At 32.9% G+C, this 18,361-nt stretch overlaps 2 protein-coding genes across 2 annotated transcripts; both read right to left on the bottom strand.

Moving 5' to 3' along the window:
* Positions 1-352: 352 nt before the first annotated feature.
* On the bottom strand, positions 353-6,242 carry LOC121218424 (replication factor C subunit 3). Its single transcript, XM_041095615.1, has 11 exons — positions 5,391-6,242; positions 5,196-5,306; positions 4,966-4,998; positions 4,069-4,276; positions 3,857-4,035; positions 3,619-3,755; positions 3,442-3,537; positions 3,282-3,351; positions 1,210-1,287; positions 1,011-1,107; positions 353-453 (listed from the first exon to the last, which is right to left on the bottom strand). Exons 1-11 carry the CDS (start codon positions 6,240-6,242, stop codon positions 353-355), a joined length of 1,962 nt encoding a protein of 653 aa, XP_040951549.1.
* Positions 6,243-16,184: 9,942 nt separating this feature from the next.
* On the bottom strand, positions 16,185-17,383 carry LOC121218410 (uncharacterized). Its single transcript, XM_041095596.1, has 2 exons — positions 16,932-17,383; positions 16,185-16,845 (listed from the first exon to the last, which is right to left on the bottom strand). Exons 1-2 carry the CDS (start codon positions 17,381-17,383, stop codon positions 16,185-16,187), a joined length of 1,113 nt encoding a protein of 370 aa, XP_040951530.1.
* Positions 17,384-18,361: the final 978 nt, after the last annotated feature.

Here is an 18,361-nt window from a genome sequence, read left to right as displayed (position 1 = left end):
ATGGGCAAATGATTTTTGAAATGAGATTTAAAATACAGTTGAATATTCGATTTTACTAGTTTTGAACGAACTGTTCAAATGATTTTAAAAAAGTACGTTTCAAATCAAGAAAGTTTTTTTAAGCCATTCCAATGGCCAATATAGCTTTCCAAATTCGACCATTATGACTAGGCCGGATTTGAAATGTTTCCACTTTTACTTTTAACTAGTAATGAAAATGAAGCTTATTTTACAAAAATAGACAGCCCAATATGGAGATCACAAGTAGTTTGATGTTTATCTTGAATCTAATTTGACTAATTGATTCACTGTCCACTACCTCTACTTATTGAAGAAACTGGCAAAGGAATGGTCAGGGTGAAGTCCCTTCATCGGCGGTCAAGGGCGTGTTGACTGCTGCATTTGCCATCTTTGATTGATTATTGTACCAGCTCATGAATCTAGCTATAAACTCTGTGTCCAACAATTTCAATAAAAAATTGTGTTAAATAAGAAAACCAAGTAGAGTAGTGCAAAACGTAGTTCATTGGATAAATTGATTATGAATCTAATCGTTCTAAATTAAATAAATTATTGAAAATAAAAAATATTATAAAATTATAAAATGATTAAAACAATGGCCTGTTCAACTAATTATTCAGTCCGATTTTTAACCGGTCCGTATTAGTTTACAAATCAATTGATTTTTTCTTATTTTCAACCGATATATCAATATGTTTTCAATTTAATCGGTTTGATCAATTGCTCTAATATGAAAATTTTACTCCCCACTCAACTCTTAAAATACAGAACAAGGGAAAGAAAAAAATTTTAACCAACCGGAAAATATATATAAGTACTAAATTGGGACAAAAAAAATTTCAAGTATCAAATTGAAAAAATTTAAGTACTAAAGTGAACATCGAATTTAAATTTAGATACTAAATTAAACATATAAGCTAAACTTAGGTACCAAATAATATATTAACCATTGTAGTAAATGCCATTTGTTTAATTAGGTACATACTTACCTTCGATTCTGGAGAAAATCCGACTGTTCTTTTTGACCGGATCAATAACTTTCGTCCCCATTTCATCTTCACTCTCAATCATGTTTTCATCATCCCTCTTAATTAATTTCATAGGACAAAATTAACAGTAATTAACAAAATTTTAAAATGGAAATAATTAAGACAAATTACAAGGAAATATCGATCATGGAGTTCTTACATTGTATTCATCATATAAAGCATCTACTTGAGGATGCAAGTTCTCATGCAAGTGCTTTTTCACTTCTCCAACCAATGACTGCAAATTATTAAGGTTGATTAAATTAAATTAAATTAAATTAATTACTATAATCAACAACACTAATTCAAAAATATTCAGGGTTATCCAATTAAATATTAGTGTAATTGATATGGGTATTGTTGTCAATGTAGGAGGATATGAGTTCAAGTATGCTGAAGCGCGTTATCCTTCTATTTACGAGTTCGGAAGGGATTAAGGGTAGTTCTAAGCTCTATGTCAAAAAAAACATATATAATTAGAACCTATAATGAATTTGTTTAAAAAAATATTTGAGGCTAATAAAAATTTATTTTAGATAAAAAAATTATATCTCTAAACAAATTAATCCAAATTTATATCGTTTAGATCGGTTTTGATAATTTATCGGATTTTGAATTTTTTTTATTGAATTTTGTCTTCCATTTCTTTTAGTTTATCACACTAATTTAGAAATAAATAGTAAAATATATATTGAAGGAATAGTAAACTATTTTTTTTGGTTATAGTAAACTATATATTTAAACATTTAAGAGTGTATTCGAATGAACAATTTTAAAGTTTTTAATATTTTTAAAATGCTAATATTTTAGAATTCATCAATTCAAAATATTAGGATTTATAATTTTTTTATTTGAATAAATAATTGATTTAGAAAAAAAAATTAGGTTATTGGTATTTTACAAATTATAAAATATGAATAATAATTTCAAAAATAAACAATATAAAAAACATTCAATATGGATATAATTATATTTGTAAAAAAATATAAATGGTTTTAATAAAATAAAAATTAAAAAGTATATATTATAATTAAATAAAAACGTTTTTTTGAAGTTTAAGTTTTTTTTTAATCTAATAGTATGGCCATGTGTATTAAATCAAATAAAATTATAAGAAATTTTGAAAAAGCATCTATTTAGATGAAATTTGACAAGGGGAATTGAGCTATTGAAATTCCCACTTGAAATTACTCAAAAATTTTAAAATTCTCCGATATATTTATCCAAACAAGTAAAATTATTTTAAGATTTTGAAAACCTTGATATAAATGAAATCCCTTCTACAAATTTCTCCTTCAAACACACATTAAAGATTTTGTAATTTTATTTTGGTTACCATTTCAACAACTTATTTCTTTGGTATGAGGAATGTATCCTTAATGTTCATTTTACATTTTATGAAGACTAATTCTTTCAGGGCTGCTCCTTCTTACAATGTTGTTACGAAGATTTATATGAGTTCTTTATTTAGAAGTGCAATTTGACTTACACATATTACACATTGAGGGAGAAGATGACAACAATGTTTGAACCTTGATTTTTAGGGTGTCAACTAGGGGTCCTAACCATTGCCTACTTATGGTGGAAATTTTTGTATACAAATAATGGAAAATTTTAACTATACAAATGTGATTGAGATTTTGTCATATATCCTAAAGTTGTATTTAAAAAAATTAAAAAAAATAAATAGGACACGGGAAAAAATCTTAATCCCACCTATGGCGTTAAAAATTTCCACCATTAGTATATAAAATAAGAAGTATTATTTTTATTTTAAAATGTCACATCAATGAATTGAATATAAGAATTTTAATTGTGTTAACAATTAGATTTAAATTTTGAAATTTGAGAAATTTCAAATTTATAAAGAGTACAAGAAGTGGGAGCACTTTTTTCAGAATCGAATTGGCCCAATCGAGGTACTAATTCGAAATAAGGAATTGGTCTTGTTCATTTGTGAATCGGGACAAATTGATCAAACCAATTTTCTCTATTTGTAGTATTTTTAAAATTTTTAAAATTATATATTTAATTGAACCAGACAAACCAGTCGAACCAAAGACCAATTGTATCACCGATTTATCCATCATTTCAATTCTGTTTTAACTTTAAATACTCTACATAATTACTTTTAGATCCATGGATACGAAGTAATTAACTGGTTGGTGTTGGACAGATTATTATATATTATTATTTGGGCGGGGCCGGGGGAGGGGGGTGATCGTTACGTACCATGAATATGAAGTCAGGAGACACATCATGCTCAATGAAAATTTGAAGCTTTCCTCGAATGATATATAGCCTGTAAATTCCACATGAGTAAACCACAAACTACATTTCATTGCTACACAGTCAAAATTTATCCAAATTTAAGCAAACTCAAAGCACTCACTGTTTTGGACTTCGCTCCTCCACCATGTTCTTGGCTATATTTGCAATGTCTTCTTCCCATCCCGTTAATATTATCTGATCTTCCTTGAAAGGATAACTGAAGTTAACCAGCACAAACATTTACATTATTATTCCTTCATCATTATAAACAAACAGTCAAATGATTAAGCTTCCTCACCTTGATTGCCAACAGGCTTCGAATGAACGAATGGCTTGACGCAGATTATTCTTTGAACTATTAGCTATCCTTTCACCAAACTTAGGTGGCAAAACTATACCTTCTTTCTTTGCTATAAATTCCACTACTTCAACAATCTGAACTCACACATCAACAAAAAACAACTTCATCAAAAAAACTATATGTATCTTTTCGTTATTTATGGTCTTTCGAATATATATATTTGTTCACCACCCACCTCTTGTTTTGAAGGTGGAAGTAGCTTAATGACAGTGCAAAGTGATCTAATCGGCTGAAGCTTAGAGATATCGGAGCAGCAGAAGAAAACTTTATTTCCCGCTTTATACCTTAGTAACAGCCATCGAATGTACAGTAATGCATCTGTACTTAGCTTGTCTGCTTCACATAAAACAATTGCTGCAGGAGAAAAAGAATCAGAGAGGCATTAAAAAGTATAGGATTTTGCTGTATATGGAGTGGGGGTTATTGTATTACCTTTATAGTTTTGAGGGTCGTATGAGAAAGGTTTTTTAGGTTGTGTTTCCTTCATTAGTTCCACAATCACATGCTTCTCGTATCCTTTTAGATCCGAAAGATTCACTTCTACATGTTTGGATGATTCCCTTATATTTACATCCATTCTTCTTACTGATTCCCCCTGTTATTTTTGCATTCTTGTTATAAACAAAATTCTCAAAATCACAAATTTAGCCTTTTATATTTATATATTTTGTTAATTTGATTTTTTAAAAATTAAATTTGACTAAAAAAGAGTTGAATTTTTTCTTTTGATAGAAAAAACTGAATAAAACATTAAATTTTTAAACATGATAGTCCGCATGGTAATTCATGTAGATCCGACTTTGGGGGTTGTTTGATAGTGCAACTGCCCAAAGTCTAGGACCGGAAAGGGCCCAAAAAATTATTTTTTCAACTTTTAATGAGAAAAATTCAGAATAAAATGATAAATTAATTGAATGCCTAGTTTATTCAATTTTTTACCATAAATGCTTCATCTTCTAGGGCTCCAATAATTTTTAGTTTTTATTGTATTACATTTTATAATTATTTATTGTTTCGCCTACAGCCTCAAAAATGTCAAGAAGGAGCATGAATTCATGTATACTTTATGTTTTTTTTTTAAATTTAGATATTTTTATAATTTTTAAATTATTTATTAATGAGACATAAAAAAATACAATGTCAACATAATATACACATGAACTACTATGCAAATTTTCACATATAACATTAATGTTTTAATCAATATTTTAGATTTAATTTTTTCTTCAAAAAATTAATGTTGAAATTTAAACATTAACAATATTATACTTAACAATTACATACCTTCAAATAATATGGCTTGCACTCGTCCGTGGTCTGAAAAAAAAACATGAAAACATTTAGCCAGTTGGCTAGATAATGAAGATAGCTTAGCAACGAATATGCCAACATCACACCGTAAAACTCAGTTCTATGGTATTTATGACTCTCTATTTGCTTGAAACGAAGTTTAAATCTACTTACAATAACAGAATCGTTCCCCAATATTGTTACTGGATTCGATATTATGATACCTGAACTCGATCAGATCCGAAAATTTCACGAATTACAGCTCTTATCATAGTTCTTTTCCCAACACCGGCAGGTCCTTCAAATATAATGTGACTAAATTCTCCGCTTTTCACCTGTGGTAGCGGTTATACAATCCGAATATGATATGAATATTGGAACAGCAAACAAAGACTATATAGGAGATGAACAAGTCTCACCAGATCCTGCACCCGAAGTGCTTCACTTCGATTGCAGATGAAATCTTTCAAAGCTTTGGGTCGGTACTTATCCGCCAATATGAACTTTTGATTCACCTCGGCTTCTTTTTTCTCGACAACGGTTTTGGTTACCGTCGGTGGTGCAGCCGATGGTTCCCGTACTCTCTCCCTCAATGGCTTCTCCTTAAAAACTAATTGAACATCAAGAGGATTGTCCTCAGCCTCCTTTATCTCCGGTTTTATATCCTTCATTGAAGTTGTATTAGAACATGGTACTGGTAATGAAGGATTAGTTGCTTTAACGGGTTTGAGAACATCAGGATCCTTGTAATAATCACCAGTTCTTGTACAAGTAAAACAACTAGAACCGAGTTCTTGAACTTTACCGAACAAAATCGAAAGAGAGCTCGAACTCGTACTGAAAACGGTCGTCGTTTGGCTTTCTCGACCAGGACTATCGGCTCCGGACACGTTCTTTTCACGATTAATCCTAAGTGTCGAATCAGTGAGGCCTTTGTAATAAGGGCTGCATTTATTGTACTTTTCATCGACTTCTTCATCACCAATGAAATTATTAAGACGAAACTTATGAGAATATATTCCATGCAACTTGTTATGTTCGTGGAGACTCTCTTCGGTTAAATCGGACTCTTTTTTTTGTCGGTCGATGAAGTCGCCTAGTTTACTGATGTTGCTCCAACTAATCCAGTAAGATGATTTCTTACCACGGCTAACAGACGCCGAGGAACGACTAGACGGAGGTGTAACGATTAAGGTCTTGGGTTTGGACGTTGTGACGGTGAGATCCGGATCCGATGAGGAACGTCGGGGGATTGTAGCTGGACTCGGCATCGCATTTGCCGAGCTGCCTGCCTCGATTTCTTTTCCTTCCCAGTTCTCTTGGTTTTTTTGGTAGCTTTTGTGGAGGACGAGAAAGTATGCTGGGGGGCATATCCAAAGAGCTTCGATGAAAACAAGGGAGGTTGAGATAAGCTAAAACGTTGTGAACAATGCTTCATTTTGGCGCATTCAAATTCATGGGTCAAAACACAGTTGGATTTTGTTATACATTGTTGTTGTTATCAACAATTTCATGCTATTTCTTCTTCTTCTTCTTTATTATAAATACAATTAGACAACAAGTTTTGTTTATTTATTAGGAAAAAATAATTTGGTTGATCAACTTGCATTCAGCTTAGATTTCTGGGAATTCTGGTTTCTTCTTAGTTTTCAATTGGAGCTCGGCTTTCGTTTCAACCTTCAATCGTAGGAGTATTAATTCCAGCTAAATGATGTGATTGATTCTGGTTCATAAATAGGACAATGTTAGGATCCATTTGGTGCGGGCGAGTAGAGAGCTCCACCATAGGTACGGTGGGGGTTATTTTTTCACTGGACAAGTCCAGATAAATATGTCCATAAGTACGGATTTTAATTTTCTTTTTTCAAAGCATCTTATCCAAATCGTCCTTATTTGTTTATTTTCTTTAGATAATCACAAACCATTCTTAGTTTATTTACATTTAAAATTTAATCTTTCGAAAGTTTAATTTTTTACTTTTCAAAATTTAAAATATATTGTTAGTATTGTTAAAATTAAAAATTAAAACAAATAATTAAGATAGAAAAACAACAATGAGTCCAAGTCAAAGATTAGAAACAATTAAATAAGAACATAATGAAATAACAAAGAAACGAAACAAATACATGGAAAAGATGAAAAATGGTGTGTAGAAGTTCTAAGCAGCCTTGGAAACCAGATGAATCTACAACCTCCTTCAAATAGCTCTAACTTCCCCTCTAAAAGGGAAAAGTTGGAAAGAAAAAGTTTAAAAATGATCCCATAATCTGAAAATATTATTAAAACTCAAGAGAAATTCTTAAAAATTAGAAAAAATCAGAGAGTTTTATTAACTCAAAGAGAGGAATTGTTGGATGAATTATGAACTGCGTACAACGAAGAGACCATTATATAGGCTAGTTAAGTAAATCTAAATAAAACTATTAAGTATTTTGAAACTCTAATTAACTTAAATAATATATAGTTTTAAACTAAACTTTATTGTTGACATAAACTTCTAAATAACTTAAAATATTTAAAAAAATCTAAAATTTGGAATAAATAAATAATAAAATAATAAGACCTAATAAATATAAAATTGAGCTCGTATATAATAAAAATTAAGCCTAAAATCGGACCCAATATGATTTAAACTTGAATTAAAAGTCCAGAACTTGTAATTTCTGAATTAATCTCATCCAGAATTTTTGCTCGTGCAATCTTCACTAAAGCGGTCATAACTTGAGTTCTCGAATCCAAAATTGAGTGATTTAAAGTGCATTTCGAAGCTAAGAGATAGATATTTGAATACTATGAAAATATCTCAACCCAAGAATGCTTCGATCCATCCAAAGAGTTTTCGCAAGTCGACTCATTTTCTAAACTTGAAAATTGGCAGCTTCAGTGAATGGTATTTAATAAATTTCACCCCATTTGTGCATGTATCATTCCCCTTTCTTCGAAAAGATTCGTCCTCATATATTGTCTTTGGTCGAATAAGAAAGAATCTTTGTTGTAGGTGAAATGAGTTAATTGAGCTCTTATTAAAGGATCAACAAATTCCTGAAAAAATGAAACAAGTCCACTAGACAAATTCAAGTTAAGGTTAGTGAAAATATAACCATTCCTCTCTTTTTCATGGGTATTTTCTTGCTTTTCATTAATTTTCTCATTTGAGAACTCTCCAATTTAAGTCATATGTATTTTCACTAACCAAAAGTGGACCATCAAGTAGACTTTTATCACTCAATGTCTCTTTTCTCTTAGTCTTTTCACATAATTTTTTCTCACTTCCCATATCCCCCTCATAAGTATTATGAATATTTAATTTAGTACAATACATCTAAGTAGGAGAAAATGACGTTTCTATCTCATCTAACTCTATAGATTCGAGGAAAAAATTCTCACTATTATCTTTTTTCGGTTCACAAAGTTCGCCATCACAAATCTCATTTCCAGTAGAGTAAGAAGATTCAACAAAAGTCACAAACTCATACTTACTTTCTTCTCTGGTTTGATATTGAATTGGGCATCGGAAACCCTTATGACCTTTTGAACTACACCAATAAAATTTCACAATAGGTGAGAGAGCAATTGTACTCCACCTTTTGTTTGACCATCTCCTCTTGAATTAACATACTATTTTATACCCAATTTTCTCATCACAATTGTTTTTTATATATTAGAACAATGAATAAATAAATAAAGTTAATTTCACATTTCACTATTATGTCTTTTGTGTTTTTCTCTTTCATGTTTTGCATGCATAGCAAAATTGTGACAAGCAAATATTAGTTCATTGATTTGTTTAAGTTCAAATTGATGATAAGTGGCACTATAAGAACATTTACTGTAACACCCCTAACCCATATTCGTTGCCGAAACAGGGTTATGGAGCATTTCCAGACTTTACTGATTAATTACGAACATTTCATCATCTTTAATACATATATCATAACTCATTCTTAAAACATTCATATGGCCCTTTATATGGGCCCTCGAAGCCCAAAATAGGCGTTAGAAGTAAATCGGGACTCAACCGGAGACTTCAAGAAATTTTCGCAAAATGTTAAAAATTTTCTTAGAAACAGAGGACACACGTCCGTGTGGCCAGACCGTGTGGCGCACACGGCCGTGTTCCAGCCTATGTTCTTACCCGTGTAACTCTTTGACTTGGGTCACATGGCCAACTATATGCCCTTGTGATAGGCCATTTGAAAAAAAAATAGGATTCTATTCTGAAATTTCAAGGTGCAGGGGACACACGGCCATATCACATACCCATGTGCCAGGCCGTGTATCACACACGGCTGATTCACACACCAGTGTCTCTACCCGTGTAGAAGAAAATAGGCCAACTTAAGGCTACTTTTCTCACCCTTTTTGTTATACACCTGCACATAACACTCTCATAGACCAATATATCCCAACCAAGAAACCAATACAAACCAAAACATGTTCTCAATATGGCATAACATCATCAACACTTCATTTACTTATACTTTACTTACCCATTTAACTCATTACATAAATTTATCTAGTACTATTACTATCTACTTCATACAAACATTTAAGATTCATAACTATATTTCAATCTATATCATTGTTAGACCAACCTTATACATGCCATATAAACCAAAATTTACATTACAAAACTACCGAATTAATCTGGATAGTGTGGCTTGATGTGTTGATCTGATCCTCGAACCTTACACTAATCTACAAAGAACATTGAACAACACAAGTAAGCTTAATGAAACTTAGTAAGTTCATAGGCTTTAAAAATAATGTTTACCGAACATACTATGATAAATCATTAAACAAGCATGTCACTATCATTTCCTTCCATTCATAATTTCAAATGATGAATTCACTTGATTGAGCTCAATATCAAAAACTTCTTAAATTCTATCACATTAATTCCATATGACACTTACCAATCTTTGTCAAATTAGAGAACGTCTTACGGATTTGAGTATATCGTTTTCTTGATGCCATAGTCCAACTATGGTCTTACATATATATTGCCATGGCCATGCCATGGTCTTAAACTCGTAGTGCCATAACCCAGTTATGGCCTTATCTTCAGGATGTCATAGCCTAGCTGTGGTCTTACACACTTTTATATATACTGCCATGGTCCAACCATGATCTTACGTTCACAGTGCCATAACCCAGTTATGGTATTTTCACTAAAATGTCATAGTGTAACGCCCCTTACCCGAGACCGTTTCCGGAGTCGAGCGCAAGGCACTACTAAACTTATTTGAGCACTTAACCAAATTCAGATAATTTATATCATACTTTTCAGACAAGCTGTCTAACTGCGTGATAGTTGCTAAATAATTTATATCTCGAGTTATAAAACTCGAAATCCAAATCCGTAAATTTTCCCCGAATTTATACTCATATATCTACTTACCAATTTTTTTATATAATTTTTGGTTGCTCCAATTAGTACAGTTTATTAGTTAAATCCTCCCTTATTTCAGGGTTTGGCTACTTTGACCTCTGTACACTACGAACCAAATTTCTCTCTGTACAAAATTCAAATAATCATGCCGTTTGTTTCTCTTAAAAATATACCCAATGGGGAATCCATACATATACAGTATGACTCATAATTATTTTTTTACAATTTTTAATGATTTTCTAAAATCAGAACAGGGGAACTCGAAGTCATTCAGTCTCTATCTCACCACAATTTAAATATCTTATAACATAAAATCCAATTGCATGCACCGTTTCCTCTATATGAAACTAGACTCATTAGGCTTTAATCTCATTTTTTTTCCTGCCCTTAACTCAATTTCCACAATTTATGGTGAATTTTCAAAGTCAAACTACTGCTACTTACCAAAAACTGTTTTAGTACAAATATTGTTAACTAGTTCATAACATCTTTACTTCAATTCATTCAAACTCTATACATGCCATATAAATCTTTAAACATAAAACAAAAACTACCAGAATTGATCTGAATAGTGTGCCCTGTTGTGTTGATCCGATCTACCCATTTCACTTCAAGTCAATCTACATAAAAATATTAAACACACACAAGTAAGCCTATTGAAGCTTAGTAAGCTCATAGGCATAAAAGCACAAATCATATCAAATATCGTACACAATCATATATCTATTAGTTTAACTATTTCATCCTCCAAATCACAATTTCATTAATAACTCATTGGAATAATTTCCATATGGCTACTCACAATTTAACTCACTTAGGCCCATTTCTCATTTACTTCATTGTCAAATTAGGGAACAATAAGGGAATTGAGTGCTTCATTATCACATTGCCATAGTAAACTATGGACTTTCACATTGTTACGCATCACACACCGAAGCCATAGCCTTGCCATGGTCTTACACGGTTCACATATCATACCGAAGCCATATCCCAGACATGGTCTTATACGGAATCACATTATCACATTATACCGATGCCATAGCCCAGCTATGGTCTTATACGGAGTCACATTATCACATTGCACCGATGCCATAGCCCAGCTATGGTCTTAAACGGGCGCACTTATCACATATTTTTCGTCAATTCATCAGGGTCATAGAATAGAAGCACTCAAATCCATTGTTCCTACTAATTTGTACTTTTAGTTACACATTATTTATTAATTAATGCAAATTGATAGTATTCATCAACAATGAAATACTTTAACAATCATAAGATTTTCATATCAAAACATTGAACTTTGCCATATGAACTTACCTGAACTAATTTGCAAAAGTCGTAGAAATTCAGGGACTATTCTTGAATTTTCTCTTTTCCACGATTCAGTTCGTTTTCTTGATCTATAATTATAAAATCATTCCTTCATTAGCATCCATTTCAATTCTATTTCACTTCACAATTTATGCTGTTCAAATTTCGAAATTGCACTTTTACCCCAAAATTTACAATTTTCACAATTTAGTCCCTGTTCAATTCACCCATCAATTGAACTAATTTTTCTCAATTAACACTTTATTTTATCATTATAAACTATTTCAAAACCTTTTATATTCTGAATTTCAACAGAAACCTTCAATTCACAACTTTTTCACAATTAGGTCCTAAATATCATTTCCTATCAAAATCACTTAATAAAACCACCTTAATATGAAATTAGAACTTAAATTTCATAATAATTCATCATAAAATTCCCTTATCCATCCAGGGTAACTTCCAATTTCACCCATAAAATCAAAAACTAATGAATTCTACAAGTGGACCTAATTGTAAAAGTCATAAAAACATAAAAATTATCAAGAAAAAGCAAGAATTAAACTTACATGATGTAAAATATGAAAAACCAGATTTCTACAGACCTTCTATGGCGTTTTGGCTGATAAAATATGAAGAGATCTCTAGATTCTTCAATTTTATTCTTATTTTATATGTTAAAGTTGTAAAATTTCCAATTTTGCCCTTATTTCCCTTATTTTTCTGCTGATTTTCTTGCCTTTGCCGTCCAACCTATTCACTTTTAGGCTTAATTTCCCTTTAAATCTTCCTTCTTTTAACACTTGAGCTATTTAATCCTTTTAGCAAAATTTATTTTTATTACAATTTAGTCCTTTTTATTTAATTGACTACCTAATCGTTAAAATTTCTCAACCAAACTTTAATACTAGCTAAATTAAACTTCATAAATATTTATAAAAATATTTATAGCTTGATTTTCAAATTCGAGGTCTCGATACCTCATTTTTGACCCGTTTGACTTAATAAATTCTTTTAATTCACTAATTTCACCATTTCACAAATTCTTCTAAATTCTTACTTGAATCATAAATATTAAATTACTATCTTGTTCAATCTTATTTGTCGGATTTAGTGATCTCAAATCACCATTTCCAACACCACTAAAAATTAGGCCGTTACAACTCTCCCCCCTTAGAAAATTTCGTCCTCGAAATTTCGTACCTGAAAATAAATGCGGATATTGTGATCTCATAGATTCTTCTGTTTCCCAAGTTGCCTCCTCCAATCCATGTCGATGCCATAACACTTTTACTAACGGTACTCGTTTATTCCGTAGTTCTTTAACTTCTCGAGCTAATATTTTCACTGGTTCCTCCAAATAAGTCATATCTGATTGTAGCTCTATCTCAGAATGAGGAATCACATGTGAAGGGTCTGATCTATATCGTTTCAACATAGATACATGAAATACATTATGGATCTTCTCAAGTTCTGGAGGCAAGGCCAATCTATAAGCTACCGGACCGATCCTCTCAATGATTTCGTATGGTCCGATAAATCGTGGACTAAGTTTTCCTTTTCTACCAAACCGTAAAACTTTCTTCCACGGAGAAACTTTCAAGAACACACAATCACCCACATTGAACTCTATATCTCTTCTTTTCAAATCTGCATACGACTTTTGACGATCGGAAGCAGCTTTCAAACTTTCTCGAATAATCTGAACTTTCTCTTCAGTTTCCCGAATTAAATCCACTCCGACTAATTTCGATTCACTTAATTCTGACCAATACAACGGGGTTCTGCACTTCCTTCCATACAGAGCTTCAAACGATGCCATTTTGATACTAGCTTGATAACTGTTATTATAAGCAAATTCAGCTAAAGGTAAGTACCTTTCCCAGCTGCCACTGAACTCGAGTATACAGCACCTTAACATATCTTCCAAAATCTGAATCACTCGTTCTGATTGTCCATCTATCTGAGGGTGGAAAGCTGTACTAAATTTTAACTTAGTACCTAAAGCTTCCTATAGTTTATTCCAAAATCTCGAAGTAAACCTCGGATCTCGATCAGAAATAATTGATGTCGGCACCCCATGTAATCTCACAATTTTTGACACATATAATTCTGCTAACTTATCAAGTGAAAAATCTGTTCTGACCGGAATAAAATGCGCCGATTTAGTGAATCTGTCTACTATCACCCAAATCGAATCTTTTTTCTTCGGAGTCACTGGCAATCCAGATACAAAATCCATCGTCACATGTTCCCACTTCTATTCTGGAATCATTACGGGTTGTAACAAACCTGTAGGCACTTGATGTTCAGCTTTTACCTGTTGACAGATTAAACATTTTGCCACAAATTCACAAATTTCCCGTTTCATACCAGGCCACCAATACATTTTTTTCAAATCACAATACATCTTCGTACTATCCGGATGAATCGAGTACATACTACTATGAGCCTCTAATAAGATATCTTTTTTCAATTCTAGATTATTCGGGACACAAATTCTATTACGATGGTATAACATACCACTATTATCAATAGAGTAATCTAAGTTCAAATTATCCCGAACCATTTGTCGTTTCAACACCAACTTCGGATCTTCATCTTGCAATTCCCGAATTCGTTGAAAGAATACTGGTTTTGTATTTAATTAAGCTAATATAGAACCATTTTCATTAACAGACAAATGAGCATTTAACGCCCGAAGAGCAAATAATGATGATTTCCGACTAAGTGCATCTACCACTACATTTGCCTTACCCGGATGATAATCAATGATAAGATCGTAATCTTTCAACAGCTCTAACCATCGCCTCTGTCTCAAATTCAGCTCTTTCTGTGACATTAAATATTTCAAACTTTTATGGTCTGTATACACATAACATTTCTTTCCATATAGGTAGTGTCTCCAAATTTTTAAAGCAAATACTATGGCAGCTAATTCAAGATCATGTGTAGGGTAGTTCCTCTCATGTGGTTTCAACTGTCGAGAAGCATATGCTACAACTTTTCCTGACTGCATCAATACACAACCTAAACCATTCAGAGACGCATCACTATATACTACATATGGCACACCTGATTCAGGCTGAGTTAACACCGGAGCCTCTGTCAACATTTTCTTTAATTGATCAAAACTTCGTTGGCACTCATCAGATTATACAAACTCAACATTCTTCTGTAATAATTTAGTTATCGATGAAGCAATCAGTGAAAAATCTTTCACAAATCGACGATAGTAACCAGCTAATCCAAGGAAACTTCGCACTTCTGTAACATTCTTTGGAGTTTTCCAATTAATCACCGCTGACACCTTACTCGGATCTACCCGTATACCATCAACTGACACAATGTGACCCAAGAATCCCACTTCATGAAGCCAAAATTCACATTTACTAAATTTTGCATATAACTGTTTTTCCCTTAATATCTGTAGTACAATTCTCAAGTGCTGAGCATGCTCGGATTCTGTCTTTGAATAGATCAGTATATCGTCAATAAACACAACCACAAATCTATCCAGGTAAGACTGGAAAATTCGATTCATTAAATCCATAAAAGCAGCAGGAGCATTTGTCAAACCGAATGGCATAACTAAGAACTCATAATGACCATACCGAGTTCTAAAAGCTATTTTCGGTACATCACATTCCTTTACCTTTAACTGATAATACCCAGATCTGAGATCTATTTTTGAAAACACTGTAGCATCCTTAAGCTGATCGAATAAATCATCAATACGAGGCAAATGATATTTATTTTTAATTGTTACCTTATTCAGCTGCCTGTAATCTATGCACAGCCTCAATGAACCATCCTTTTTTTTCACAAATAAGACAGGTGCACCCCATGGTGACATACTCGGTCTGATAAACCCTTTGTCTAACAGTTCTTGCAACTGCGCTTTTAACTCTCTTAATTCTGCTGGAGCCATTCTATACGGTGTCACTGATATGGGAGCTGTTCCTGGAAGCACATCTATCACGAACTCAACTTCTCTATCGGGTGGTAAACCAGGTAATTCTTCAGGAAATACATCCATGAATTCATTTACAACAGATAGTTGCTCTAACTTTGATTTAGAACTTCGAGTATCAAGAATATAGGCTAAATAAGCCTCATTTCCTTTACGCAACAGTTTCTGAGCAGACATAAAGGAAATCATTCTAACCATGTCATCCAAATTCCCAGACTCAACCAAAACAATATCTCCTGTTTGACATTTCAAGCTAATTCATTTTTCTCGACAATTCACTACCGCGTCATGTTTCATTAACCAGACCATGCCCAAGATAATATCAAATTCACGAAAGGGTAGCAGCATCAAATCAGCGGGGAAATCACGGCCCTTAACTTTTAGTGGACAGTTATGACATATTAAATTAACTACCACACTTTGACCTAACGGATTTGTAACTTGTACATCATAATCAGTAGGCTCAACAAATAAATTCTTTTCAGATGCTAACATAGTGCAAATATATGAATGAGTAGACCCAGGGTCTATTAAAGCTTACACAGGAACATCATAAAGATAGAAAGTACCAGCAATTACATCTGGAGCTGTTGCTTCTTCTCTCGCTCGAATGGCATAAGTACGAGCAGGAGCCCTAACTTCTGATCGGCTAGCAGTATCTTTCATACCCAAACGAGTAGCCCCTGTAGCACTGCTTTGACCAGAGCGTCTTCCTTTTTGAGGAAGAATTTTCTGTTTCTCCCTCTGTTCCACTTCTTCTACTTGTAATTGGGGACAATCATGAATAAAGTGATCAGTGGCCCCACATTTATAACAAGCCCCTAACTTACTTCTACATTCACCGGGGTGACTTCTTCCACAATGTTGACACTTAGGCCTTTGGGTATTTTGTACACTACCCACACTAACAGCAGGTCTGTCAGATGCTTTGTAATCAGATTGTCTTGGCCTACTTTTTCCTGATCTTTCCGGTACTGAAGTGGCTCGACTGAATTCCTCTTTAGATTTCTTCACTGGTAAAGCCGAAAATGACTTAGATGCACTTCTTTTGAAAGATTCTTTACTTCTTCTATCTCGTTGCATCTTTTTATTATATACTTCTTCAAGCTTCTGAGCACGATCTGATAGAACAACAAATTCTCGTATCTCAATGCCCCCTATCATCATTTTAATCTCATCATTAAGCCCTTCTTCAAATCTGATACACATTTCTTCTTCAGTGGGTACTATATCTCGAGCATATTTGCTCAGATAAACAAATTCTCTTTCATATTCAGCCACAACTTGTTTCCCTGACGCAAGTCGAGAAATTCTCTTTTCTTCTTATCCAGATATCTTCTACCGACATATTTCTTCTTAAATTCATTTTGAAAAAATTCCCAAGTGATCTTCTCAGCCGGTACAACAGCTTCTATTGTTTCCCACCAGTTATAAGCTTCTTCTTTCAATAATGACACGGCACATATTAAGTAATCATCTGGTGAGCACGCCATTTGCTTAAAAACCCTCATTATACTTTGTAACCAATATTCAGCTTTAACGGGGTCATCATCTGTTCTTCCCCGAAATTCTTCAGCCCCATGTTTTCTGAGCTTTTCAAATGGAGAACGCTTGCCAGATTCAGTTGTCAGAGGAGGTGGAGGAGCAACCGGGGGTACTACAGATGTTGAGATAGGGGGAGGAGGTTGCAGAGTCTGATTTCCTTCTCGTACATTCTCATTATACCACTGATTCATGAATCTATAAATCATATTTTTGAGTTCTTGTTCTCGCATCAATGAAATCAGAGCTTCACTACTTGTTCCTTGTTCAGAGGTTTGTACTCTGCTATTAACTTCTTCTTGCTCAGTTTGTTATGGTCTATCTGACATCTTTTCAAATCGAAGATAATCTATAATAAAAACAAGGATTAGATCGGATCATACACAGCACACTATCACAGATTTATATGGCATGTAATTCTAGACACTTTTCACATCATACATATTCCGAGAATCGGCTAAACCAAAGCTCTGATACCAATAAATATAACGCCCCTTACCCGAGACCGTTTCCGGAGTCGAGCGCAAGGCACTACTAAACTTATTTGAGCACTTAACCAAATTCAGATAATTTATATCATACTTTCCAGACAAGCTGTCCAACTGTGTCATAGTTGCTAAATAATTCATATCTCGAGTTATAAAACTCAAAATCCAAATCCGTAAATTTTCTCCAAATTTATACTCATATATCTACTTACCAATTTTTTTATATAATTTTTGGTTGCTCCAATTAGTACAGTTTATTAGTTAAATCCTCCCTTGTTTCAGGGTTTGGCTACTTTGACCCCTGTGCACTACGAACCAAATTTCTCTCTGTAAAAAATTCAAATAATCATGTCGTTTGTTTCTCTTAAAAATAGACCCAATGGGGAATCCATACATATACATTATGACTCATAATTATTTTTGTTAAATTTTTAATGATTTTCTAAAATCAGAACAGGGGAACTCAAAGTCATTCAGACTCTGTCTCACCACAATTTAAATATCTTATAACATAAAATCCAATTGCATGCACCGTTTCCTCTATATGAAACTAGACTCATTAGGCTTTAATCTCACTTTTTTCCAGCCCTTAACTCAATTTCCACAATTTATGGTGAATTTTCAAAGTCAAACTACTGCTACTTACCAAAAATTGTTTTAGTACAAATATTGTTAACTAGTTCA

The sequence above is a fragment of the Gossypium hirsutum genome, chromosome A01 (assembly GCF_007990345.1).
Source record: "Gossypium hirsutum isolate 1008001.06 chromosome A01, Gossypium_hirsutum_v2.1, whole genome shotgun sequence".
Classification (NCBI taxonomy): Eukaryota; Viridiplantae; Streptophyta; class Magnoliopsida; order Malvales; family Malvaceae; genus Gossypium; species Gossypium hirsutum.
Note: the sequence above shows the minus strand (reverse complement) of the source record. Positions and strands in the feature narration are given on the sequence as shown.